A 25,801-nucleotide genomic window follows, 5' to 3' on the forward strand; every position below is an offset into this window, starting at 1 on the left:
CCGACAAAAAAAAAAAAAAAAAAAAAAACATTAAAAAAGCCAAAAACGAAACAGGAATGGGATCGGAAGTTCAATTTTCATTAATTTTTACAACTAACCTGTTCGTCCGTGGTTACGTCACTTTTTCTTGCATCGAACGGTTGGAAAATTGTTGGAAAATTACATTCTTGGCTGAAAAAACAGTAAAAAAAAAGTATGAGATTTAATGCAAATAATCTCTGTTTCTTTTGAAAAAAAACATGTTTTTTTTGTTACCTTTCAAAGCTTAGACTTAAACTCAAACTGCCAGCAGGAACAGCAAGAGGCTGAAGTGACCAAAGCGACTCCAAAGAAGGCCGACCAGCTTTACATTTCATATATATTTGAAAAGTGGCAATACCCATAACCCAAAATCTTCCAAATCCTTCATTATTTCCATGGAATATCAGTGTTTTAAGCTCCATTATCAGCTGCTCCACAGGGCTGTAATGGCTTCTCTGTTCATAATTTGACCAAAACTCTGCGACCCATTTGAGATCTCCCAAATAAAAGATAACCCTTTTGCCCATACAGCTTTTAACGATGCATTTCAGCTCCAAAACCTTCTGTTCTATCTCCTCCTTTGAAAGGTTCCTCAATGAAAACAGAGGAAGGCTTAAGAATTCTACGTCTTTTAGCTCTTCTGGGACTTCCCCTTTCTCAAATTTCTCCATTGCTCCTCTTATCATTGCTTCAGCTATGCCCAAACTCTCGCCTATGATCACTGTGTTGATGATTCTCCTGGCATGGCTGATTCTGATTGATATCTGTTCTAAGACGTTTGATATCTCTTTTTCGTGATTGGGGGTGGCATTGACACTAAATTGGGTAAAGGGTATTGATTTAGAGGTGTTTATGGCGAGATTTGGAGGGGTTGAAGTGTTTATGGGTATCAAGTTCCAATTTTTCTCACAAAAGTAGTGTCTTTCATTATTGTATTCCTGTAAAGAACAAGAAAATCTTCATGGGTTTGTGTTATAATAGAGAATAATGAATAATAACATGAGTTTTTGAGTCACTAACCTCCAAGGAAAGAGCTTTTTCAACGTTGTTTTTGACTTGTATACTAGAGAAACCAGCTTCTCTCATGACTCTACTAACACTTGGGTCATCCAAGATCGAGATTATGAGTTGCTCCAACTCGATCTTCAAAGCTAAAATCGGTTGTTGTTGTTGGTTTTCGATAGAGCCGCGGCGTTGTTGTGCTTGCGCTCGTTTGAAAGCAGCAACCAAGGCATTGGAAAGGCAAGGATTTGGATATTGTGGGCCAAAGAGTGGGTTCGGTGTCGATGTCGGGAGACGGTTGAGAGCAACGTTGAAGCAAAGCTCGAGAGCTTTGCATTGGAGAGGATGAGAATGGCAATGAAGACAAGCTCTACGAAGGAGGCCAGAGGAGGAAACGAGCATGGCGCTAGCAACATGGAGAGGGGTGACATGGGCGTGGCCTCGACGTCGTGCAAGGCCAACGGCTTGCTTCACGGTCGCCTCAGCCTCGACGCTAAGAGCTTGGAGTTGTATAGTGCAAATTCCAGCTCTCATGTTTGCAACTACACTCTTTCTTTTCTTCTTGGATGTAAGAAACTTGTTGAGTATATAAGGGGAGTATGTTGGTACCTTTCTTGTTAGTGAGGGAAATTTGTTGGCTTTTAATAATATATGAAAAAATAAATAAAATAAAATAAATAAAATAAAATAAATAAATAAAAGGTGGTTACCATGTGATAAGCTAACTTTGTTTCTCTCACATAAAAAATAAAAATAAAAATTTTAAAATTTAAAATTTAAAAGTAGGGGTCTTAAACTTTTGTTAAGAATAAGATAAAAAAAGGGGGGAAAAAAACAAGGTTTGGGGTGAAAATTGGAAAGATAAAAAAGAAAAAGGTTGAAAAAATAAAGAAAAAGGGGAGGGGGGCATAGAGGCAATAATAAAAGAGTTAAAGGACTTAAAGTGAAAAGAGAGAAGGACTATGTGTCCAGTTTGCCTCATCTTTTCTTTTCTTTCTAATTTTTACTGTTTTTTTTTTTTAAGAGGAATAATATTTTTAATGTTTCTTTTAGGATTTATTGGAAAATATAGATCACAATAAAAATCAAATGAAAAAGACAGATATTTTAAAAAATATTAATAAATTTAATTTAATTAAAAAAGAAAATAAAACATTCTCTTCTCCATCTCTTTCATGCATCCCATAAAGTTGGCTTTATTCTTTAAGCCTCTTTTCTTTGTTTCAATTTGGAGGCGGTTGATTTTGACAACTATATTATTCTTCCATTTTAATTTTCTTAAATATGGGTTTTTTTTTTTTTTTTTTTTTAAATGAAAAAAAAAAATAATTATAATTTTGAGGATAGTGACGGTTGTAACCTAGTATTGCTTTTCTACGAAAATTTATAGAAGCTGTATCATGAACTACTTGTAAAAAGATAGAGAATCGAGAGAAAAATGAAATAAAAAATTTCCGACTTTAAAATTTTATATCCTTAAATGCAAAAGAGCTCGGTCAATTGAAGTAAGAAAATGAAATACGATAATAAAAGATAAAGGTCATACAATACTTATACGATCACACTCTCAAATTTTGCTTAGCTTATCTATTCTCTTCAATCATATCATTACTTACCTTAATATTTAGGTAATAATTTTAATGAAAAGGACTTATTATAAGTAATATAAAAAATTTAGAAACATAGTAAATTTTAGAAACTAAATAGGAAGCCCATAACGATTAAGCCCGTATGCCCACCGGGCAGCCCAAGTACTCCGCTGTTACATAAATGGGCCAAGCGGCCCATATTTGAATAAAATAGGAAGCCTATAACGATTAAGCCCGTATGTCCACCGGGCAGCCCAAATAGTCTACTGTTACACAAATGGGCCAAGGCCCATGTTTGAATAAAGTAGGAAGCCCAAAACGATTAAGCGCGTATATCCACCGGGCAGCCCAAGTAGTCCACTGTTACACAAATGAGCCAAACGGCCCATTTTTTAATAAATAGAAAGCCCATAAAGATTAAGCCTGTATGTCCACCGGGCAGCCCAAGTAGTCCACTCCTACATAGTTGGGCCAATCGGGCCATCTTTGAATAAATAAGAGGCCCATAAAGATTAAGCCCGTATGTCCACGGGGCAGCCCAAAAAGCCCACTGATACATATAGACAATACGGAATCACAAATTCAGGAAAAATATACATAATTTAAAAACAAAGTATTCAACCCTATAATTAAGTATTTTTATAAATATTGAATACTAAATTAGAATAATTAATAACCAATTTTAAGTTGTAATAATGCAGTAAAACATAGGGTTAATGTAATATGATGATAACTCCTGCAAGAAACTGCCCACATTACTGGCCTCTTTCAGTAATCATATATATCCCTTGAAAGGAAAATAAAGAAAGAAAAACCAGAAATTGAAAAGTAGAATTCCCTAAAACAAGGCATTATTTGGTGCAAGAAAGCAGCAAAATATGGTAAAAAGTTGAAGGCCCAGAAAGCCTCAATAAACTCACCAACTCAAACCGCTGAATACGAGTTCCTATGGCGATTTCTGGATCGGAGCCCCCGGGATTTAAAGTCGGGGAAAAGGGATTTGTCGTCCCCTGCCATACCGACCTCCCGACCTCCGATACATGCACAGTAATGGAGAGAAAAAGGAAAAAGAACAAGAAAAATTGTAGAACAGAGACACAGTAACTTAATATGTTATATAAAGACCTGTTTGAAGACCTTATCCTTATGAAATGGCCTTCTCAAAACAAGGGCAAAGACAGCCAAACTAAAGAGCAAAAAAGAAACATAAACCATGTTCTTTATTGAAGATGCTATGCTTACTCCCCAAGTGCATGCACCAGCAGCAGCAGCAACAAGGAAGACAGACACTAAGAAAAGAAAGGCAGAGGGTGCATCAGTTCAAGAGCATACTCTCCACACTCCTTGAAAGGAAGCTAGTTTTTTCTCGATCTCTTCGGCTGATTTCCACGGAAAATGTCGAGCAAGCCAGAATTTTTGCATATAGGGCATCTGGGATCATCATCTGTCACCATCACATAAAGCAGGCAAAAAGTACATCCCATCACAATTAACGGCGAACCTTCAACTTCAAGGTTATTCTCCAAGTTTACATTTGACTCGACCTCCGCAGATACGCATGAGTCTTGAGATTTTGGGGATGACGATTTCGATTCATTCGAGGATTTACCCCTTAAGTAGACCCCTGGAGGCGACAGTTTGAGATCCAAATATGCATAATTTTCATTACCAGTCGTTCCCATTCCCGCAGCATACCTTCTTTTAGTTTCCTTCTTTTAGAAATTTTTCCAGAATCACCACACAAGAAATAGGAAATATATTAGGATTCACCTAAATATGAGTAGATTTTGGGTACATTTTTACTTAATAGGCTAAAATATTCATTTGAGGAAAGGAGAGAGAGATCATAATCTTCCTGGTAAGGGAAAATAACAAGATCAAAACAAGACTGCCAAAACCATTTAAGGAAAAAATCCAACACAGATTATGATATTTACAAGTTGGGAGAAGAATTATACCTTATCAGTAACTTCTGATTGCTTCATACTCAGCTTAGAACTATATTTTACTTCAATTGGGGATGAACGAGAGGACGAACTTTTAAGAACGAGAGATTTGTTAAAGTTTTGATTGAGTTGATCGACGCTCGAGGAGAACTCCTCAGGGCTACAGAGGCTCTCTAGGTCACCACCACCAGCACAATCCTTTGCATCACCAGAACTCTCTAGATATTGAGTGGTTTCCTGAGGTTTTGAGCCCATACCAGAAATAAGAGATGTGAGAAATGGTTTCTACAAATTCCCTCCATTTATACAAAAGGAGTGAGGTTTTTCAGTGAACTGATTCATCAGGTAAGGTCTCATCTAGTGATTAATTAATTGAATCAATTTCAAATGCATGATTGTGCAACTTCAAAAATAAAAACAGAAAAAATAATTGTAAAATTAATGCATAGACGCATATCGGTACAAGCATACATGGATGCAATCTGTATGCCACATATATGGTTTCGTAAAAATAAATAAAAGCAAGTAGAGTATCCTTTTTGGAAAATTTGTCAAGTTCTTAAATGATGGAGACGAAAGTGAACCGCAAGGAAATCACACGGTTAAGCTGTCCTTAGGTAAGTGTTAAACAAAGTCTGCACAATTAATTATAAAATGCTAACCAGCGTGGATAGTCACGTCGATATTTAGTAACCGTTACAATGTTGGAAAATAAAGTGATAATAGCAATTTCTAAAATGCAAAAGTTGGAATATCTGTTACCATTACCACTAGGGTGATTTTAATTACTTAAATTAAAGACTCTTGAGTTGTACAAGTAGATGGAAATTAGCCTCTTTAAGAGCATTCCTAAACAGACGAAATTGATTACCAAGAAAAGAAGCTATCATTTAAGTTTTTCTTGAAGCCGAGATGCTAAAAAAGAAAGCGCTAAAACAATAAATTAAATTTCAAAACAATGATAGCAATACGTAATATAGATGTTGCCTATATAAAACTTAAATACTCAATAGTAAAAGAAAAGGCATAGAAACAATCACAATGATGCCAATATGATGAGAAGAAACAACTCTACAGTCTATATGATATGGTATGTATTTCAAAAGATTAGCAAGAGCATTTACTTGTTCCACTTGAGAAGGAAATTTCCTTACCAAGAATTTGTATGCATAGTGTGAGATCCCACATTGGTTGGAGAGGGGAACGAAGCATTCCTTACAAGGGCGTGGAAACCTCTCCCTATCAGACGTAAAAACCGTGAGGCTGACGACGATACATAACAGGCTAAAACGGACAATATCTACTAGCGATAGGCTTAGGTTGTTACACATAGTGCACAATTGCATAATTATGACACACAGCAATAAAGGGGTGTAGATACTAAATTTCAATGCACAATATTAAACAAAGGCTTCGTAGTGTCTAAAGTTCTGGAAAGGGCATTAAGGTTCAATTAATATCCACAACTTGAACAAGATAGTGAGAGATCACAAGTTGTAGTAAGCATAAACAATCGAGAGTTCTATTTACTAGTTTGCTTCTAATTCAATGGGTATCAAATGCAAACAAACAAAAAAAATACTAAATCGAAATTAAACTATTTATCGATAGGAGTTTAAAATGGTCCAACTAAAAGTCATGTTGCCAAATATATGATTCTTGGGAATTTATTGACCAACAATTACAGTATAGTAGTTAGATATTCAAGGTAAAACCCAAGGGAGGAGAAGACTGATGAAAGAAAGTAGAGGTATAAAAAAGCCATTTTAAGGAAAGTGTTTCAACAAACTCTGTAATTTAGTACTTCAATGAAATCCTCAAGGTTAATGGCATGAATATTTTAGTAACCGTTGCGCCATTTGAATTATATACAAAAAAGAAGTGATTCCTTTGGTGCAAATATAGGATCCAATCTGGTGCCATTATTGTTTGGTAGAAAACAATTAATAGATTTGTCCTCAAGTGGTAAATGCTACTTAACCTCTTGAAGAACAAAACAGTAGAGATTAGATTATTACCAAGAAGAGTAGTTCTTCATCTAGGTTTTTCCTTTTCAGCTGCATAATAACAGAGGCATAATAACAGAGGCATAATCCCTGGTTCAATTCTTTAAAAACAAAACAAACAATAACAAATCACCAAGAATGAATAGAAACTGATTAAAAAACTTGGCAGTGATAACAATAAGAGGATCAACGATCATGGCCACTACAAAAATGAAGACATCCATATGTTCTAAGAGGTTACAGAAAATCCCGTTCGTATTTCCTAAATATTACCCGCCATGATTGTTTTTAGCATTACCCCACAAGGAAGCATTAAGAACTAATATAAACTTAAACTAGTTTAGAACAACCACTTAGAAGGGATAAATTTCCTAGGCTAAGGACTTGGGAGATAAGCATCTACACTACAATAAGTAGCTATCAGGAAACTCAAAGAACTTTTAACATCCTAGGAAGATCGCCATAAGGTTGCACCTATGTCCCCAAAGTTCTTAACTTCTGTAACCTGTTGCAGTTACTACTAGGCCATCCCATAATTGATTCCATGGTTTCAAACTCAAACCTAAACAGATCAAATGCCCAAAGTCGATTAAAGTTACAAGTGTAAGAGTAACCAAATTTAGATCTTCGTTCATCCGGTAATTAGCCTGAATAACTTTATTTTAGAATAAATATTAACCTGGTTCATAATCCAACTTCCAATCATTATGGTGGGTAATCAGTAAAAGTTCTGATAATACAAATCAAATACTCCATACTATCCTTCATACCAAAAAATAATCATGAAGGGACAAGTTCTATATTTTCTTATTCAAGGAAAACAAAGTACTAGCTGGGTGATGAATATAATCCATATGAAACATCAAAATTTGGAAACTAATCGTTAGCTGGGTCATTCTATTACTCAATCACCCAGGCGTCCTGATATCCTCTATGAATCACAAGTATGTTAGCACGAAAACAGTGATGGTATTCAATATCAAGTTTATACTTTACATTTGTTTTTGAACAAGGCTTTAAAACTGAATCCCACAATAATAAATTTTACCTAAACAGTGAACCCAGCAGCAACTAACTTCAATACTCGAGGATTCTATAACTTGAAGTTTCTCGACTCTTAAGCAGTGGTATCATTAAGTGAAAGATGCGCTGAATATGAAAAGGATGAAAGTCACATGGTAGAAGCTGTATATAACTTGTTTATCTAGAATCCCTTAAATAATTATAAAATGTCTATGACTAAGGATCATAAGCACCATCCCTTATATCTCCATTACATATGACTTGACAAGAGTCAACTCGAATGAAGGTTAAATAATCTTGAACATTATTAATTCACCTTCTACATAAATTGTTTCAAGCCTTTATTTACTTCTTGTGCTTACTCTCTGTACTAACACCAGTAATGATACTCAAGACATTACAATATCTTCCTCACACGTCTTCATCGAAGAACGATATCAATTGGAAACAAAAGTTCGATATTATTTCACATTGACATACAGCATTTTACCCTCAAAAATCCGATGAAAGATCCTATTTCATTGGTATCGAATCAAATTTATTGATCTTTAACTTTCTTATGCACATGCAGAACTTGCATTATATCTTTCTTTCTAGCTTTTAGATATCCCAGCAGGAAATTTAAACATTCATATCAGTTTCCAACAAAGATTACACAATCAAAGACCCGGGGTATCCACCTCTTAGCCTTCCCTAGGAGCTACAACCAAAGTTAAAAATCTAAAAGGTGGGTCTCTAATATTCTAGCAGCTCTCATGAACAATAAAACCAGCAATGATATCTCACTAAATGCCAGTAATCAAAGCTTTAATCCAATATGAACCATGAATCCAGTAGTCCAATTTTAAATATAATCCTTCCCCCATGATTTCTTAAGTTCATGTCTCTCACCAGCAAGTTCAGCAATATCAAAACAGAACTCCACAATCTAAACACTACCGTTGATAAGATAAGAAACCACTACAAGGGGAATAAAATTCGGATTACCTTGTTGATCGAATATCTCAAGGCAAGAACATTGTTTGAGATTCGAATCACTCCACAAGCAAGATCGATCATGTCTAGCTTGAATGATTCTTGTTGTTCAAATATCTCAAACACTTGTTTGAGATTCGAATCACTCCACAAGCGAGATTGATCATGTCGAGCTTGAATGATTTTACATGCAACCTAAACTAAGTAGAATTGTAAATAAACTTAGCCATTGGCTAAAGAAAGCACAAATGTGTTCTTTTACTATATATTTTCCAAGTCTCTTACCAATACAACATACATGACTTTATATAGCCTCAAAATGAAACTACTAAAGGGGTAACATTCATACTTAATAGTCATAATTAACCATGATGTAATTGTAAAATAAAAAGTTCTAAAAACTCTAAATTACTCTAAATTGTAACCCACCCAAAATTTATAACAATCAAACTTCATTCTTCTTCGATTGAAACATTTTTTGATAATTTTGACACCCTTTTCTTCACATCTTCATTGAAGTATATTGTATAATTGATGTTTTTTTGGTTCATATCAACTCATGATAAAAAGAAACAATGATTTAAAGGGGCAGTACCTTCCCAATCCTCTGCAAGACTCGATCAACCGATCGCCGATTAACCAGCACCCTCCCCTCCTTGCCAACTTGACCGCCATCGAGAATCCATAAATGCCGATGATCCAAAACTCTAATAGTCATATTATTGGTAGAAAAATCGCCAATCCTTTTGCGGAAATCGGAATTAAAGACAACCCGAATCTTCCTTTTCTTCCCTTTCTCCACTTCCATTCTCGTTTTCTCGAACATATCTTCAAGATGTAGCGATTGAAGATCATTTGATGAGCAAAATGGACGGAGATGAGATTGGCGCGAGACACCCGTTCCGCCGAAAACCCCAAATTGGGATTCAGAAATTTCTGATTTCACCAACAAAAAACAAGTAAAGGGAATGCCACTATTTTCCTTCTTGTAAGCATTAATGTTCCCTTTATATTTATGGCCATATTTCTCGTGCCAAATAAATATAATACAAAAGTGAACCAAACTTAGTATACTTCATTGAAAGAGTATAAATTCAAATAACTATTAATATACTTTTCATGCAAAACATATCGTAAACCTCGTGTGTATCTTATTATAGAATACATTTATTGATGTTTTGAATATGGAAAAATAATAGACATCGTAATTGAAAGTCGATATGATGATATACAATATACGCATCTTTATTATTTGACGTGAATAAAAATATGATTATATTCAATTTTAATATACTTTACAAGTTTTTAGTTTTATTTCGAACTAATACATGTTTTTTTTTTTTTTTTTTTTAATAAGCTTGTTATTAGGTTAGCAAAAATAGGACTCAATCTATTAAAATGTGTCACTACTAACAGTCTGATTGATTGCTACTTGCTTGATTGCATACCATTACCCTTTAACTTGCCACAGTTGCCAGTGGAAGAGTCGTCACTCAACGGATAAAAGTTACTTTAGAGATAACAAGCTAATCTTTCTCAAGAGCTCACATCAACGGCAAGGTTTGGCACTTCAATGTCGACTCTTTACCACCTAGAGCTATAGTATGTTCCAAGAGTTGGGTTGTTCATCCATTAAAGCGATACATGAGCTGAGTTTTGAACGTCGTGAGATAGTTCGGTCCATACCCGATGTGAGCATTAGAACATTGCGAGGATCGAGAAGGATACGCCTCTGGCCGCGTACTAGTTATCACACCCATGATAAATGTTGGGTAACTAAGGGAAGAGCAAATAATTGCTGAAAGCATCCAAGTAGTAAGCCCACCCTAAGATGAGAGCTTTCCCATTCCAACTTCTCCATAGCCTCTAATGGCACAACCGGCAATGGAATTCTTTACCAAAGTTTCGTTGGTGTTGTGTTGAGCAGAATCGCATAACTTATATTAGGTGGGTGTCCCCTTCTGTATTTTAAGGCTATGTGCATCAAATATAATGACCCATTAATAATAGATGCAACCCGGAAGTTTAACCCGAACCAAAATTCAACTACAGAACGTAATACCAAAATCTTAAGTTTCAATCATAAACCAAAATCAAAATCAAAATACCACAATGTAGTAGCTTTGCATGATCATACGATAAATCAAAGAGGGATTCGAAACCTCATAACTGAGGATTAAACAGCACCCCACATGATTTATCAAAAGAAATGACTCAGAAAAGAGCAAATTCATCAGGAAGCTGCACTAAATGAGCGAGAATGGCAGTGGTGAAATCTGACTAATGGCAAAAACTTTTACTTCATAGATCTCCAATACATGAAACAAAATTATCATCCATTCAAAATCAAAACTAAAAAGACAAGTACCAAAAACAGGGACCAATCTGAAAATAACTAGCAACAAGAATGTCCATGGTCTTACGATATTGAATAACAAAAAACTCTAATTCCCAAAACCTGTTGCGTGGTCTCAGTTACCTTAGTATCTCCTTGGGCCACCTGCACCCCTACCGAAAGCTTGGGGCAGATTCATAGCCTGTGGCTCAAACTCTACAAGTCCAGGAATGTCTGACATGCCAAAGGCAGCAAGCATATCAAGTGTCTCCTTATCAACCTTGATTTCGTTAATCTTAATGGCTGATTCGTCTGGCACGAAGTCCATTCGGCGTTCGCGCTCTTCTTCTTGCAACTTCAATGAGATGCCCCTGACTGGACCCTTCTGAATTCTCTTCATCAAGTGGGTTGAGAAACCAGCAATCTTGTTTCGTAGCCTTTTTGAGGGGATGATGGCAACCTCTTCCAAGATCTTCTTGTTTGTGTGGAAATCCAGTGTCATTTTAGAGTAATACCTCTCAATCACCTGGCGTGAAGATTTCTTCACAGTCTTGGTGCGAACGCGACCCATCTTCTACCAAACTTTACCTGAGAAAGACAAAAGATAACCTGTATCACACTACTTTCACAATCAGGACATACAACAGTATTACAGAAACTCATATATAAATATCTCAGTAATCCACGTATAAAAAAAAAGATGTTTTTCCATACATTACAACAACACATTCACCCGGTATCGTCATTCAAGTAAAAACCCAAATATACTTCAATCCTACACTTGGAAGAAAAACTTGAGAATCACACAGATAAACTAAAACAGAGAACGTTTATATACGTACATATATATCTTCTGACCTACATTTTGAAAAATTGAACATTCAACATCAGATAGCTAAAAGTTTATGAGATATTGATCATCACAAACAAAATATAACCTCAAAAACAGCCCAAAAGCTTAAAAAGGCGACAGAGACTTCTCTTTCTCGTCAACCACGAAACAGATTAAAAAACTTCTCATCAAATTTTCCATAACTATACAAAGGCAAAGGCAGAATCAATCCACTACCGATTCAATTCTCCAAAACAGAAGGCATGAATCCAACAAACTCGATAAATGAAAAACTCAACATTAAAAATGAACAAACAATTGCATAACACAACCGATCGAAAAGATAAATAAGAAACCTGAGATAGAAGGACTAACCTGGAAGGAGGACGAAAGAGTAAGGAAGAGCACCAGAAAGAGATCGAAGTTCTGCTGCTGCCGCGACTTAAGAGAAACCCTAATGCGAAAGAGGGAGATATAAGTGAAGGGATACTTTAGGGTTTCTTGCCAGCTGAGGAATGATTCTATGTGGCTTTTTATATACAGTTTTTTCTATTCATCCATTCAGATTCTGCCACGTCAATCATGAACCTCTGATTTCCATCTAACGGTTAACGATTGGTTGTCTTTTTCTTCCTTCTTTACCTACGAGATATATATATATATTTATTACACAGGTGTATAATTTTTAAATTACTTTTAAATTTATCGAATTAAGAAATATAAGTATTTCAAATTTGAACTTTTTAGAATAAGTTTTGATTATCAATTTTTAGTTTAAACTTTTTATTTCATAAAATTATAATAAGGGTGACATATTCTTATTTAAATTTAAACCATTGTCATATATCTCTCTTTTTTTTTAAAGAATTATTATAAGAAATTTTGCATTGGGTGCCTATATGTAAATGGGAAGTACACATCGAATCTTGCACTAAACTAATATTTATCAAAGTTAACGTGTACGCGAATGCTCGCTTCCTTATTCGGATCGTCAAACAAAGGCATAATGATAGTACGGTCAGGATATCCTCACCCTTCGAAACAGATGTGAAGGTCTCCTTTCAATTTTCTAGTGATAGGGTCGTGAGAGATAGCAAAAGGATGTGTCCATTTCTAGGCTAAATGTCAGAGAAGAGAAGAGAAGATAGTGAGTGTATATGCGAGAGACAGTAGCTTCATTAGTATGATACCTTTTTGGGTCAAGAAACCTTATAGCAAAAGTAAACAATATCATATGATCGTGGTTATACGTAAAGGCTTGATATCCATAACAAGTTGTATCAAAATCATTCCCTAACTTAGCCACATAGGTCAACTCCTCAAGTGTGAACAAAGACGTAGGTGAGTTATGGAAAATGTAGTCATAGCAGAGACTTGAAGCTCAGCGTCCTTGCTTGCGCATTGTCTCGTGTCCACCCCCAAAGGGACTTAGCCTCCTCGCTGGCACATCGCAGTGTCTGGCTCTAATACTATTTGTAACCGTCCAAGTCTACCGTTAGCAGATATTGTTCTCTTTGGGCTTCCTCTCAAGGTTTTTAAAATGCATCTACTTGGGAGAGGTTTTCACACCCTTATAAAGAATGTTTCATTCTCCTCCCCAACCGATGTAAGATCTCACAGTAATAGAATCTAGCAACAAATCAATTGCATAACTTATGAATCAGAAACATCATGACAAGAAAGCATCACTAAAAACATCTCCCCCAAAATAATAAATTTCGCGCCTGCCCAACCTTTGAGGCGTGACGTAACATGACTTACTTTAGATCACGATATCTTCGGAACTAACTAATCAACTACAAAATGTGATTAACTTACCTGGAAAAGTTCTTTCTGGAGCTATCCCCACCTGCCCAGCTGATCAACAATCCTGCAGTAGTTTAAAGGTTAGTCTTGAATGATAAGAAGAAATTTTGGCCGCACGGTTGGAACTCGGAAGCATAGTGTTCGGTGCTCTAAGAACTCGACTCCGAAAACTAACATCTTAACAAGATCATGCCATGGTCCTGATACTACATACTAATCACCAAAAATCCCCACAAGAACAATGGCCATTCGTAAAATGGTGGAATCGGTTGGTGTCCCTAACTACGACATCCCGACGAACAAGTTTCGAGGCAAGCTTCATAAAAGAGTGGCAGTCGCCACAGATTCTAAGGTTTTTCATGATCCTAAGAGGTGCATTGGGAGGTAAAAACAATAATCCCATAGTAAAAGCAAGCTTCTCGCTGTGGTGCCTCAAAAGTTCTTGTTTTCTACTCTCTCCTACTTGATGAAGATCATGCTGAGTCTCCACCTGGTAACCAAGCTTCTGTAACTCTTCTATTAACTCATTCAATTTCGAGTAAATTTCAGCTATCTTAGGATGATTCCGCTCTCCGACCATAAACGAGTGAACCTCGTTCTTAATCTCAATCCAACTCTTTCCCCTCTCTTTCTTCACATCACTTTCTTTAAGGAGCTTCCTCGCCTTGGCAACTTCGTCCCACTTACCGTTCGCTGCATACATGTTCGACAGCAACAAATAGTTCCCTGCATTTTGTGGTTCGATGTCGAACAGATTCTTAGCAGCAACCTCAGCAAGTTCAAGATTCCCATGAGTTCTACAAGAAGCCAAAAGGGAACCCCACATAGAAGCAGAGGCTCTAAAGGGCATTTTACAGATCAAATCGTAAGCATCAGAAGTCCGCCCTGCTCGACTAAGAGCGTCTACCATACAAGAATAATGGAAGACATTTGGTGCCAAATGATACTCTTTTATCATCAGATCAAAATATTTCTGTCCCTTTTCAACCAAACCCATATGACCACAAGCAGACAACACAGAAACAAAAGTAACATCATTTGGATTCAAGCCAATTTGCTGCATTTTCTCAAATAAAATCATCACCTCGAGTGATCGAGCGTGTCGAGACAAGCCAGATATCATAGCATTCCACAAAACAACATTTCTATATTCGACATCTCGAAATACTTTATAAGCTTCTTCAATGCCACCGCATTTTGCATACATATCAATAAGAGATGAAGCAACAAAGATATTTGAACAAAAACCAGATTTAGATAGCAAAGCATTCACCTGATTCCCTTCAATCATGGCTGCCAATCCTGCACAAGCACAAATCACAGATGACATTAAAAACTGGTCATGTTTCAACCCAGTTTCCCATGCTTTACGAAACAACGCCAAAGCTTCCTCATACATTGCATTTTGCACGTACCCTGCCGCCATTGAACTCCATGTGACAACACTCCTCTCAGACATGGACTCGAAAACATGAGCCGCATCGTTCATCAAACCACATTTTGCATAAACATCAAGCAACGCAGTAGCAACAAAAACGTTCAGATTCATTGCAGCCTTAATAGCAAAGGCATGAAGCAGCTGGCATTCAGAAAGAGCACATTTAGCTGCACAGGCGCAAAGGACACTCGAAATAGTGAATTCACTAAAAGGGGTTCCTGCTCTTTGCATCTGTAGTAAAAGACTAAGAGCCTCATTTTCCTCACCATTTTGAGTCAGCGATCCAATCATGGTGTTCCACGACACCAAACTTCGGCTGGGCATTTCATCGAACACTTGGCGTGCAACATCAACTGAACCACATTTTGAGTACATGTTGATGAGAATATTCGACGTTAAAGTCTCTGCTTGTAACCCCATTAGCAGAATTCGGGCATGGCAAGCCTTACCTTGCAAGAACAGCCGTCTTTTTGCACATAATTTCAGTAGCTCCAGCACATACGACACATGGGTACTACAGAAATCCTCTGTAGTTCCTTTTTCACATTCAATAATGCATGATGATGATGCAAAAAAACGACTAACGCAAACACGAAGACTAAGAAACTGAAAGATCTTTCCTGAATTTGTTGCAAAATGGCAAACATGGAGAAATCCCATCAAATTGTACCGACGAACATCGAAAGAGATTATAATACTTTATACTTTGAATTTAAAAAAAAGATACGGACTATTCCAAGAATCGACCGTTTGATTTTAAGGTTTTGGATTGGATCGGTACTTTCTCTTCAGGCTGATTAATGGATCATTTAGAACCCCACTTCAAATTTTCGTTTTATTTAAATCTTCGTCAAATTCAACATCAAAATCTTGATAAGAAGATTCGCTATAGCATTATCCTCCCTAAGATTAAATGTTCGATCTTATATACGTACATTTGTTGACACCAAATTAATAATGAAAAAAGGCAAATATTTTGCTTATCGAATCAAATCTGGAACTCAAATTAGCATTGGAATCAATACTTCGAGACTACAAGTCGTTACCTTCTTTCGGTCAGTGATATAGAACTTGAAGCTTTGCGCAACAATGACAAGCACAAATCAAAAAATGGTATCCGAATTCGACACTGAGCATGTGCCAGCAAGACGCTAGTTTTTGTGAGATATCATGTCAGTCGAAGAGAAAACAAATCATTTCTTATAATGTATGGAAACCTCTCTTCAATAGACGCGTTTTAAAATCATGATGCTAAGAACGTAACCGACCAAAACAGACAATATCTAGATAGATTTGTGTTCTTACAAACATGTTTCTTTTAAAAAATATGTTGGAGAGTAAATTTGAAATTCTGAAAAATTAATTTTAAATTATTAAAAAGCATATTCTCGAATAAATTTTAGCCATTATAAAATTAAAAATATCAATTTAACTCGAGTTGGTGCTCTATATTATAATTTCTGCCCATGTTATAATCTCGAAAATTATATTATATTTTTTCTTCATAAAATATTATTAAATTTAATATATATTTAAAAATAAATAAATAGAAACTTTTGTAACGATGGAGATTGAAATAGGAGACAGACAAAAATTCACTCTCATTTTTATATCGACCAAACCCGAGCAATATCTTAATATCAGCCAAATCTCGGAGTCTCGAGCTTCACATTCGTAATAATATATTTAAAATATATATATATTATATTCTCTCATACCCCACTTCCACACAATGCCTTTAGATATATGCTTTGCACAAGTTGGGGTTTGATTTTGTGAAAGGATCAAATCACCAATAAAATTTAATTATTTATTTATTTATTTATTTATTTTATTAAAAAATACCCAAAATAAGAAATATCCAAATCCTTCTTCTTTCCTCTTCCTCTCATCATTTTGGTATCCTCATCTTCTTTTAAATAATTTTTCACTTTCTAGCATTGTACTTTTTTTTTTATTATTATTATTATTTTAATTAAGAAATCAAAGTCATATGGGGTTTGAGAATTGAGAAAAAGTAGTAAAAAAAAAAAAAAAAAAAAATTGACCTTGACATCCCACTTTGATCCATTAAGAAAAGAGTCGGGCCACATATAGTGTTTAAAAGCCTCAATGATCTAAAAAACCTGAACCATGCAACCTAACTCAGACCGTTTGAGTTAGACCATCATCTCATTTGGGTTCATTAAGTTTAAGTAAACCAAATTTGGATCATGGGTTAGGTTTGAAAAAATTTACGGTTTTAGTAATTAGGTTTGGTTTAATAAATGTCTCAACCCAACCCAACCCAATAATCAAACCTAGATTTCTCTCGTATAAAAATACCAATAACTTCAATTATTTTGAATTTCCTTGCATTACTTTTTTAACGTCAAAATCATAACTTTTACCTAATAAAATAATAACGACAAGATTTGAGAAATTAACCTAATTTAAGGTACATTAACGGTTGAAAATATTATATTAATAATTATAAATTTCGGAATGTCAATTCATTGGATAACGATAATGTAACATCATACGATAGGTGAAGCTAATAAAAGCGGGAAAAGGCGTGCTAAAAGGAAAGGTTATTGGTAGCCTTTTCTTCCCTAAATCACTAAAAACAAAGTGAAAGCAATAGAAATGGTATCTCTTTTTTACTTTACTTTTTTAAATATTTTATTTTTATGCACAAAATAATAATAATAATAATAATAATATTAATCACAAATCTAATCTTATTTATCTCTTAATCAAGAGACAAAATGACGATAAAAGGTACTTAGAAAAGACTAAATTAAAAGGAAAAGAAAGGACTAATTAGTCTTTTACACGTTACTAATTTTGGTGTCATTAGCACATAATGAAAAGACAATTAGTGAATTTTTTATTAATTTTTTTAAAAATATTAACCTTTTATGGTTAAAATTTTAAAATTAGATAAAAAAATATATATCCGAAGCTCGATTGTGCCTCTAAATTTCTCGTGAATTTTAAAATTTATTTGAAAAAATACGTTTAAACTTTCAATTACCCAAAAATAATATTATGACGGTGTCAAATTTACGTGAATGATGTTGCAAATAATTACCCAATAATATTTTTTAAGTGGTGGTATTAAAAGTTTTTTTTTTTTTTTTTTACTCTTAAATTTGGAATATTATTCATAACTAAAAAAAATAAATTTTTACTCATTAATTAACTCGAAGTGTCGTACAGTAAATAATTTGTATATCACGTTAGTCATCGTGTCAATTTCCACATTATTTTAGTAATTATTTTAAAAAAATTAAAGGTAAAAATTAAAATTTTTAATGTCGAGACATAACGAAAACTTACCCGAGCGTTCATGATTAAAGGAAATGATATGATGTAAATAATTTGAGTGATAATTATTATTTATTTAATTCTATAACTTGGAATCCAATGGTGGCGTGGCATGAGTGGAAGTCCACTTGATGTTGTTTGGAATTTAATTAGCCTCAAATTAGTATTAATTTCTTCAAATTAATTTCTTAACCTAAAGTTATTTAAAAAGTCAAAAAAGATTCAATTAGAACAAAATCCAAGAAATTCTTATAATGGAATAAAGCGAGAAAAAAAATATATCGAAACTTTATACTAAAGAATCATGATATAAAAACCCGAACAATTGGGTATTCGATTATAATATTTTTTTTTCTCGTTCTTCGAATCTGTCTTTGAAGGAAATAGGACACGGGGTTGTAATATTATTTTAAAAGATGTAGAATAGACATGGAATCTTAGAACTGAGCTTGAGATCGAGGTCGAGGTCGGGGAATATAATAAGAATTTTGTGGATTATAAGCTAAAATTGAAAGATTTTGAGGGTATTTTGACCAATTATGTTTGGGAAGGGATAAGAGAGGAGGATGAGAATAATAAAGAGAAATTTTTGAGTGGGTAAGGGAAAGGGAAAGGTTTGATTAGATGCATAAAAGAAAGAAATGGAATGGAGGCAAATTATATTGAATAGGACAAGAGACAAAAAGGATTAAAATGGGATATGGAACCAAACAAGATACCAACATCATGGTCCCATTATGCTTTGTTTTCTTTTGTGTTTTTTTTTTTTTCTTTTTGGTATTAGTGTCGATTTTTTAATTTGACCTTAGTTATCCTCGTTTCAAATTGTATACGTTGTTATCAGAAATATCGGTAGGTGTTCGGACTAGTTTGTACACGACTTAACTGTTTTTAACGAAATAACAGTATTCTCATGCATCTCCTATGACATGACCGTAACACTTTTAAGAGTGAAGATGTGAGATATGATATTGGTTGGAGAGTGAAATGAAGCATTTCTTATAAGGGTGTGGAAACATCTTTTGAGGAGAAACCTAGAAGGAAAAGTTTAAAGAGAATAATATCTGGTAGCGGTGGGTTTGAGCTGTTACAAATGGTATTAAAGCCAAACACTACTGGGTGATGTGCTAACGATGACACTGGGTCTCAAATGAGGGTGGACACTGAGCGGTGTACCGCGAGGACGCTGGCCCCAAAAGGGGTGAATTGTAAGATCTCATGTCGGTGTGGAAAACTCTCCTTAGCATACGCATTTTAAAATCTTGAGAGGAAACCCAAAAGGGAAAACCCTGCTGGCGACGGGCTTGGACGGTTACATCCCACCTACCTCAAATCCAATATAATCAAATACAATTCAACGATATTCACACACGATCATTTTTATAATGTTAGACCAAATCATAGGCCAAATAAAAAAGACTATGAATTTTGAAGTTATATTTGCTAAAAAAAAAATGATAATTTAACCAAAAAGAGAAAGAAAAGATTAGAATAGAAGGAAATGAGAGGCAAAGTATAAAAGAATGCAAGAAATGGGTCCACTTTCTTCCCTTTACATAAAAATAGGCATACCCTTCTTAGTGTTTGTGAAAAGTCCCCAACCAACGTGAAGCCTGTGGATGGATACTCAATTGTATAAACAAAATCCCTCCCCCCACCCACTTTGTTTGGTTTCTGCTTCTTTTTTCTTACTCAATTCATCAAATGGGACTCCACAAACAATCCAAGCTTTATATTTACAGCTTTGATTTCCACTTTTGCAAAACTTCCTCATTCTTTTCCTTTTTACCTTTCATACAACTTGGTTTCAATTTGTGTAAACAAAAAGAAACAATGCCCACATAAACTTAAATCCATCTACATTTTCTATACCTTGAAGCTGTTTTCTAATTCCGGAATCTCCGCGTTCTTTACGCGTAGGGAGCCGTCTTCTTCTGCATCGGAGCTTGAATGGACACTGTATAGCACGTATATGAGCATGGTGAGGATTGAAAAGAACACGAATCGTATGTAGGATGTACCATCGAGGGACCCCAGCAAGAATATGTTTAGGAAGATTGATGCACAGGGTATCCATGGCATCAAGGGAACGCCCCAGTGTTGGGGCTTCCATGCTTGAGGTGTGACACAATGGAAGATGAGTGAGATAGCGATGGCGATGATAGCAGTGACGCTGAGTAAGGTGGTTTTGGCCTTCCCTGGTGTTACGAAGTGCCATATGAGAGTGAATATGATGGCAGTGAGTGAGAATGAGCAGAGGAAGGATAGTGTTGGCCGTGGATTTGTGCTTCCTATCACGACGTATCGTCGGTAAATGACAGCGTTGGCAACCATGTAGAAGACAAAGAGTGTACCAATGCATACGAAGTTGAGTAGAACGTCGAGGTCAGCAAAAAGGGCGATTGCAGCCGTGAAGACCCCTGAATCAAACCAACAATTTTTTAAGTAAAACAATACAAAACAAACAACAATTTTACAGAGACCCAATAATTGCAAAGAGATAAAGTGATCTCAGAAACTAATAGAAGGAAATGATTCTTTCAAAATATGGTATTGCTTATAGGTCATTTTCAAAACTGACTCAAACCTAAGAGATTTATCTTGTAGTTGAGTTGGGCCAATCTACACCAACCATCTCTTACCATTTACATCAGTTGATCAAGCTATATGATAGAACACAAACAAAACACAAGAACAAGACATGTGAAACGCTCATCCTGTGTTAAGCACAGCATAAATCAAACAGAAACAAACTATACAACGGCCTAAGTCCACTTGTCCTCTTTAGGCTTTCCCTCAAGGTTTTTAAAACATATATGCTAGGGAGAAGTTTCCACACCCTTATAAACAATGTTTCATTCCCCTCCCCAATCGATGTGGGATCTCACAATCCACCCTCCTTTGAGGCTCAAGCATCCTCACCGACACTCGTTCTCATCTCCAATAGATGTGGGATCTCACAATCCCCCCCACCCCCTTCAAGGTCCAACGTCCTAGCTAGCACTCGTTCCTCTCTCCAATTGATACAGGATGTCACATATTGACACGCACTCGACCCAACTCAACACAACACAACGTAGGGACATCCCCAGGAAGTAAACCATGGTTAAAAGTGGAAGGGATTAAGAAAGTTAAACACTAGTTAAGAGATGTAGGCAAGAAAGTGAGGATAGGGACCCACATAGTTATTCTTTTTTCTTCCTTTTGGAACCAAACACAAGAAAAGTGCAAGAAAAACAGTTGAAGAAATCTCTTTCTTTCATTTTCTATGGGGTTGAAACAACAGGACCCCCAAGTGTTATATATAAATTCCTTTGCTTTTCTCTTGAAAACACAGAAAATGAGGGTGAAGCCAAGACAAAAGTGTTCCTATCCCATAAAAGCTTAAGCTCTCTCCACCGTCTTAACAATATCTTATTCCCTAAACCATTATGAATCACAAACTAATACTACTTCCTCCTTTCTCTATCTTGGGGTTTTGCCAATGATGTCATGCTATAACTAGAGGGGTCCCACTCTTTTTCTTTTCAAATTATTATCATAATAAATCAAATAAACTTTTTTCAAGGAGGAAATAAAAGGGGAGCCAGAAAAAGGGTCTTCTTCTCCTTCCACCAAAACCATGGCCCCAAAAGATTTCTTTTCCCCCTATCCAAACACTCCCATTTGGAACAGCAGATTCTCAAGGCCCCCTTCAACATTCATTTCCCAAACTCTTATTAAGAGTATTTCTTTGCATTAATTAAAAAGCTATGTAACGGATGAGTTAAGAACACATACGAACAAAAGAACACCTCAACAACAGTTGTTCAACTTAAAACATTAATTTACATTAACATATATATAAAATTTTAGCTCCAAATTTGTTACGAGCTTAGCTCAACAATAGTTCAGCATGTAACAATCGAAATTAATGACATATACATCGCAGTTGGAGCATCTTGCATCATTTGATACTGATAATTAATAAGCTCGTTGATTAGAGCATGGCTCGATTGGTTTAGTCATATACTCTCGTTTAATGGGTTAATTGTTTAACTGAGTTGGGTTAGAATTCTATCCCATTTATTGTTAAGAAAAAATAAATAAATAAGGGAATAAAATAAATTACCAAGAAAGGCGGAGGCGTTGAGAGGAGTGGAGGTTCTGGGATGGACCTCGGCGAACCAGGCGGGGACCACTCTGGACCGTCCGATGACGCACATGTATCGAGCCTGTCCCATCATAGCCACCAACAGGGACGTCAATATGCCGAAGCTTGCTCCACCGCCGATCACGTTCGACACCCACTTCCACCTCGCAAACGCCGCCGCGAACGGCGCCTCCGCCTGAATCTGTAGCCACCACATACACAAACAAATTTCATTCAATGTATTCAACACCGGTTTCCTTTTGACTGCAAATCATCAGACCGTACGAATTTGTGTGTGTATGTGTGTGTTTTACTGTACCATATCGTAGGGAAGGAGCTTGATCATTGAAGCCGCCATTAGGCAGTAGAGGACGGTGACGAGCACGACGGAGCCGGAGACGCCGATTGGGATATCCTTCGCCGGATTCCGAACCTCCTCCGCCATCGTCGATACGGCGTCGTAGCCGATGTAGCTGAGGTAAACCAGAGATGCGCCCTTAAAAACGCCAGCCGCTCCGTGAGGGAAGAATCCGGATTCGTCCTTCGGATCGCCTGGTTCTGAGAAGTTCTTCCAATCGCCTTTACAGAATCCGAATACAATCACGAAAGCTATGAATAGAATGTGTATTGCCGTCAGCGTCATGTTCAACACCGAGCTCTGTTTTGTACTGGAAAACAGAACATCCACAAACAAAACTAGCCCTATTTAATTTCAGAACGAATTCAATCACGATTCATGATTCTCGATTTCTCACAGACCTGTAGCAGATGATGATTGTGATGATTAGAACAACGGCGACGGCGACCAAATCGATTTGATCGAATCCCTTGGGGAGTCCAGGAATGAGGAGTTTCCATTTGGCGGAGGAGATACCGATTGCGGCGCCTAGGTATTGAGTGAAACTCCTCGCGACGGCGGCGTTGGACATCACATAGTCCATTATCAGATTCGCACCGGTCAAAAACGCAGCGAATTCCCCTGCGCACAAAAAACAAAAATATCCGCCGAGTTAGAAGAATCACGAAAACCAACGAATTGACTGTATGCATTGGGAAATTGAGAGAGAGAATAAAGAAAAAAAACACACCGAATGTGACGCGGAGGTAACTGAAAGCACCACCGGCAACAGGCATATCAACAGCAAACTCGGTGTAGCAGAAAGCCGATAAGAGCGCACAGAGGCCAGCAATGGCGTAAGAGAGAACAATGGCGGGACCGGCTTCCTGAGTAGCCGGACCCGTAGTGACGAAGACACCAGCACCGATCATCCCGCCAAGGCCAAACCCGACGAGGTCAAACCAGCGGAGAGTCCTCTGCATGTGGACACCGGAAGTGTACCGTGTACTGGTCATTTCGTCGAAGGAGGTGGAGACAGAGAAGGCCCGGCGTGAAAGACGGGAAGGGATCAGAGAGAGGGCTCGTAGGTAGGCGGAAAAGCTTGAAAAGGAAGAGGAATGGGCGTCCATGGCGGAATGGAGGTGTAAAGGCGTGCGGAGAAGAAGACTTAAAATGGCGAAGAAAGTGAGAGTGGGACTGACAAATGGGGATTTGTATTGGAGGTGGTGAATTTAAAGCCGCGGTTCGAATCGCCCAAACTCAGCTCAGCTCAGCCTTTCTCTCTCTAGCTTTCAAATTCCTTTTCTTTTATCCCTTTCAATTCCAAGGGTTAAAATTCCCTTCTCTTTTTAGTCTCTTTCGGTGCAACTTTGACATCTTAAACTCGGGTTCGATCCCCCCTCAGATATCGAATTTAAAGCTTCTCCTTTAAACAACCGCCCAAATTTGAAACCCGAACTTAATCTTCTCGAGCCGGCTTGGTTTGTGAAGCCTCCGCCTAAGTTTGAAACTTGAATTTACTTAATCCAACCTACATCCCGACCACCTCTTAGATTTGACGAAAAATATTGATCGTAACTCTTTTTTTTTTTACCTAACACTTTAAATGACCTGATTATGATCTTCTCGAGAGCGTTTGGTTCGTGAAGTCTCCGCTCGAGTTTGAAACCTGAACTTACTTAATCCAACCCATACCCCAACCGTACCTCATTTTCTTCACTAAGTACTTTAAATGGCCTAATTAAGATATTCTCGAGAGGGTTTAGTTCGGTTCGTGAAGTCTTTTTTTTCCATTTTAGTCTTAATAATGAATATAGTAAGATACTAAATCGAGACTTTTTTAAACGAGGTTCAGATGACGTCAAATATAAATATTTTTAAACCGAACACTTTTGTAACTAACTTTGAAAAAATATATTTTTAAGTGGTCCACTTAAAAGTATTTTTATAATGGTTTAGAAATTAATTAAAATTAATTATAAAGATTAAATGGAAATTATATCGAAAATAAAAATGCCTAATTACATGTATGAGAATATGACTTATTACTATTTTTATTACAGCAAGTGGAAAATATAAAATTAAAATTATACTAAAAAAATTATTTATTTAAAATAATTAAATATTAATAAAGTATATGTAAAAGGTAAGTTACTTGGAATCTGTTCATGTATTACCTTCCATCTGAATTATTATTATTTTTTTTTGTTTTTTTCTGGATTTAAAATAAAGTTAAATTACCTAATTTTATTTACTCCATACTTGATTAGGTCAACTTCCATTATCGTAATTTTTTAATTCTGGTTTTCATTTAGACAGGATCTCTACACGAGAGCCACATGCCCTCCAACTTCCTCTTAATTCGTTCTCTCGAACCACATCTTACTAGTTTTACCCTACTGACGTCAGTGTTGCAATAGTAATTCAACCTAAGATAACCACTTACAAGGGTTTTCATAGTAACGGCGAGAGAACCGGGAAGAGCCCAACTTAAGAGTTGGGCACTCTTGGCGTTCAAATTGTAGTATGGAGAAGCGTCCGAGTATATATATATTTAGGCATTTCTATTATCCTTAAATTCTTCCATAAGTATACAATTGTTTGATTAAAAAAAGAAACAAATTTGTGTTCAAATTATAAAATAAAAAATTTAAATTTAAATTTTCAAAAGACCATTTAGTTTATAGAAAAATGATAAATAAATGGAAAGAGTTTTGACTTATTTATTTTTTAATTTTACATTCAGATTTCAAGACAAGTTTCTTCTTTCTCACTCCTCCATCCCTTAATTACCATTTTACCCTTTCAGACAAAAACAATTAAAAATATATATATATATGTATTTATGGGAATTTTGTCAGTTTGCTTGTGGTAACGGCTTAGGGGTAGATTAGTCATTTGGCCAAAGTCACAAGAAAAATGTTTACTTTTATTACGGAGTCCGTAACGGAGAATTCACCCCCTCACATTTGTCTTATGACAGTAGTTCGAGTCCGTTTTGGCTCAAAATTAATGCAAAATCCTGTTTTTTTTTTTTTTTTTTTTTTTTT

General features: G+C 36.1%; 5 protein-coding genes across 7 annotated transcripts in view; all 5 read right to left on the reverse strand.

Moving 5' to 3' along the window:
- The window catches only part of LOC111489679 (protein SMAX1-LIKE 3-like), a 2,864-nt gene extending 1,242 nt beyond the window's left edge, over positions 1-1,622 (reverse strand). Inside the window, exons 1-3 of the mRNA XM_023138002.1 lie at positions 1,042-1,622; positions 256-959; positions 99-171 (exon numbers count right to left, since the gene is read on the reverse strand). Coding sequence (XP_022993770.1) covers positions 99-171; positions 256-959; positions 1,042-1,557 — 1,293 coding nt within the window. The 5' untranslated portion in view covers positions 1,558-1,622. The remainder of the gene's footprint in view (positions 1-98; positions 172-255; positions 960-1,041) is intronic.
- Positions 1,623-3,697: 2,075 nt separating this feature from the next.
- LOC111489470 lies at positions 3,698-9,578 on the reverse strand. The gene is made up of 3 exons (XM_023137701.1): positions 9,158-9,578; positions 4,571-4,795; positions 3,698-4,324 (listed from the first exon to the last, which is right to left on the reverse strand). Exons 1-3 carry the CDS (start codon positions 9,386-9,388, stop codon positions 3,968-3,970), a joined length of 813 nt encoding a protein of 270 aa, XP_022993469.1. The 5' UTR covers positions 9,389-9,578; the 3' UTR covers positions 3,698-3,967.
- A 1,251-nt stretch (positions 9,579-10,829) lies between these two features.
- LOC111488966 (40S ribosomal protein S17-3-like) lies at positions 10,830-12,237 on the reverse strand. The gene is made up of 2 exons (XM_023136936.1): positions 12,105-12,237; positions 10,830-11,485 (listed from the first exon to the last, which is right to left on the reverse strand). The coding sequence occupies exon 2, from the start codon at positions 11,466-11,468 to the stop codon at positions 11,043-11,045; it is 426 nt and encodes a 141-aa protein (XP_022992704.1). The 5' UTR covers positions 11,469-11,485; positions 12,105-12,237; the 3' UTR covers positions 10,830-11,042.
- A 1,040-nt stretch (positions 12,238-13,277) lies between these two features.
- On the reverse strand, positions 13,278-15,999 carry LOC111488964 (pentatricopeptide repeat-containing protein At5g04780, mitochondrial). 3 transcript variants are annotated; one of them, XM_023136933.1, is made up of 2 exons: positions 15,423-15,999; positions 13,278-15,326 (listed from the first exon to the last, which is right to left on the reverse strand). In XM_023136933.1, exons 1-2 carry the CDS (start codon positions 15,631-15,633, stop codon positions 13,753-13,755), a joined length of 1,785 nt encoding a protein of 594 aa, XP_022992701.1. In that variant the 5' UTR covers positions 15,634-15,999; the 3' UTR covers positions 13,278-13,752. The 3 variants fall into 3 exon arrangements, with proteins under 3 accessions (XP_022992701.1, XP_022992702.1, XP_022992700.1); XM_023136934.1 differs by having other exon boundaries at positions 13,278-15,140; positions 15,240-15,999; XM_023136932.1 differs by having other exon boundaries at positions 13,320-13,358; positions 13,548-15,999.
- A 3,810-nt stretch (positions 16,000-19,809) lies between these two features.
- LOC111488965 (cationic amino acid transporter 6, chloroplastic-like) lies at positions 19,810-24,069 on the reverse strand. The gene is made up of 5 exons (XM_023136935.1): positions 23,503-24,069; positions 23,174-23,393; positions 22,734-23,082; positions 22,394-22,616; positions 19,810-20,702 (listed from the first exon to the last, which is right to left on the reverse strand). Exons 1-5 carry the CDS (start codon positions 23,879-23,881, stop codon positions 20,149-20,151), a joined length of 1,725 nt encoding a protein of 574 aa, XP_022992703.1. The 5' UTR covers positions 23,882-24,069; the 3' UTR covers positions 19,810-20,148.
- Positions 24,070-25,801: the final 1,732 nt, after the last annotated feature.

Source organism: Cucurbita maxima, unplaced genomic scaffold (assembly GCF_002738345.1).
Source record: "Cucurbita maxima cultivar Rimu unplaced genomic scaffold, Cmax_1.0 Cma_Scf00014, whole genome shotgun sequence".
Lineage (NCBI taxonomy): Eukaryota > Viridiplantae > Streptophyta > Magnoliopsida > Cucurbitales > Cucurbitaceae > Cucurbita > Cucurbita maxima.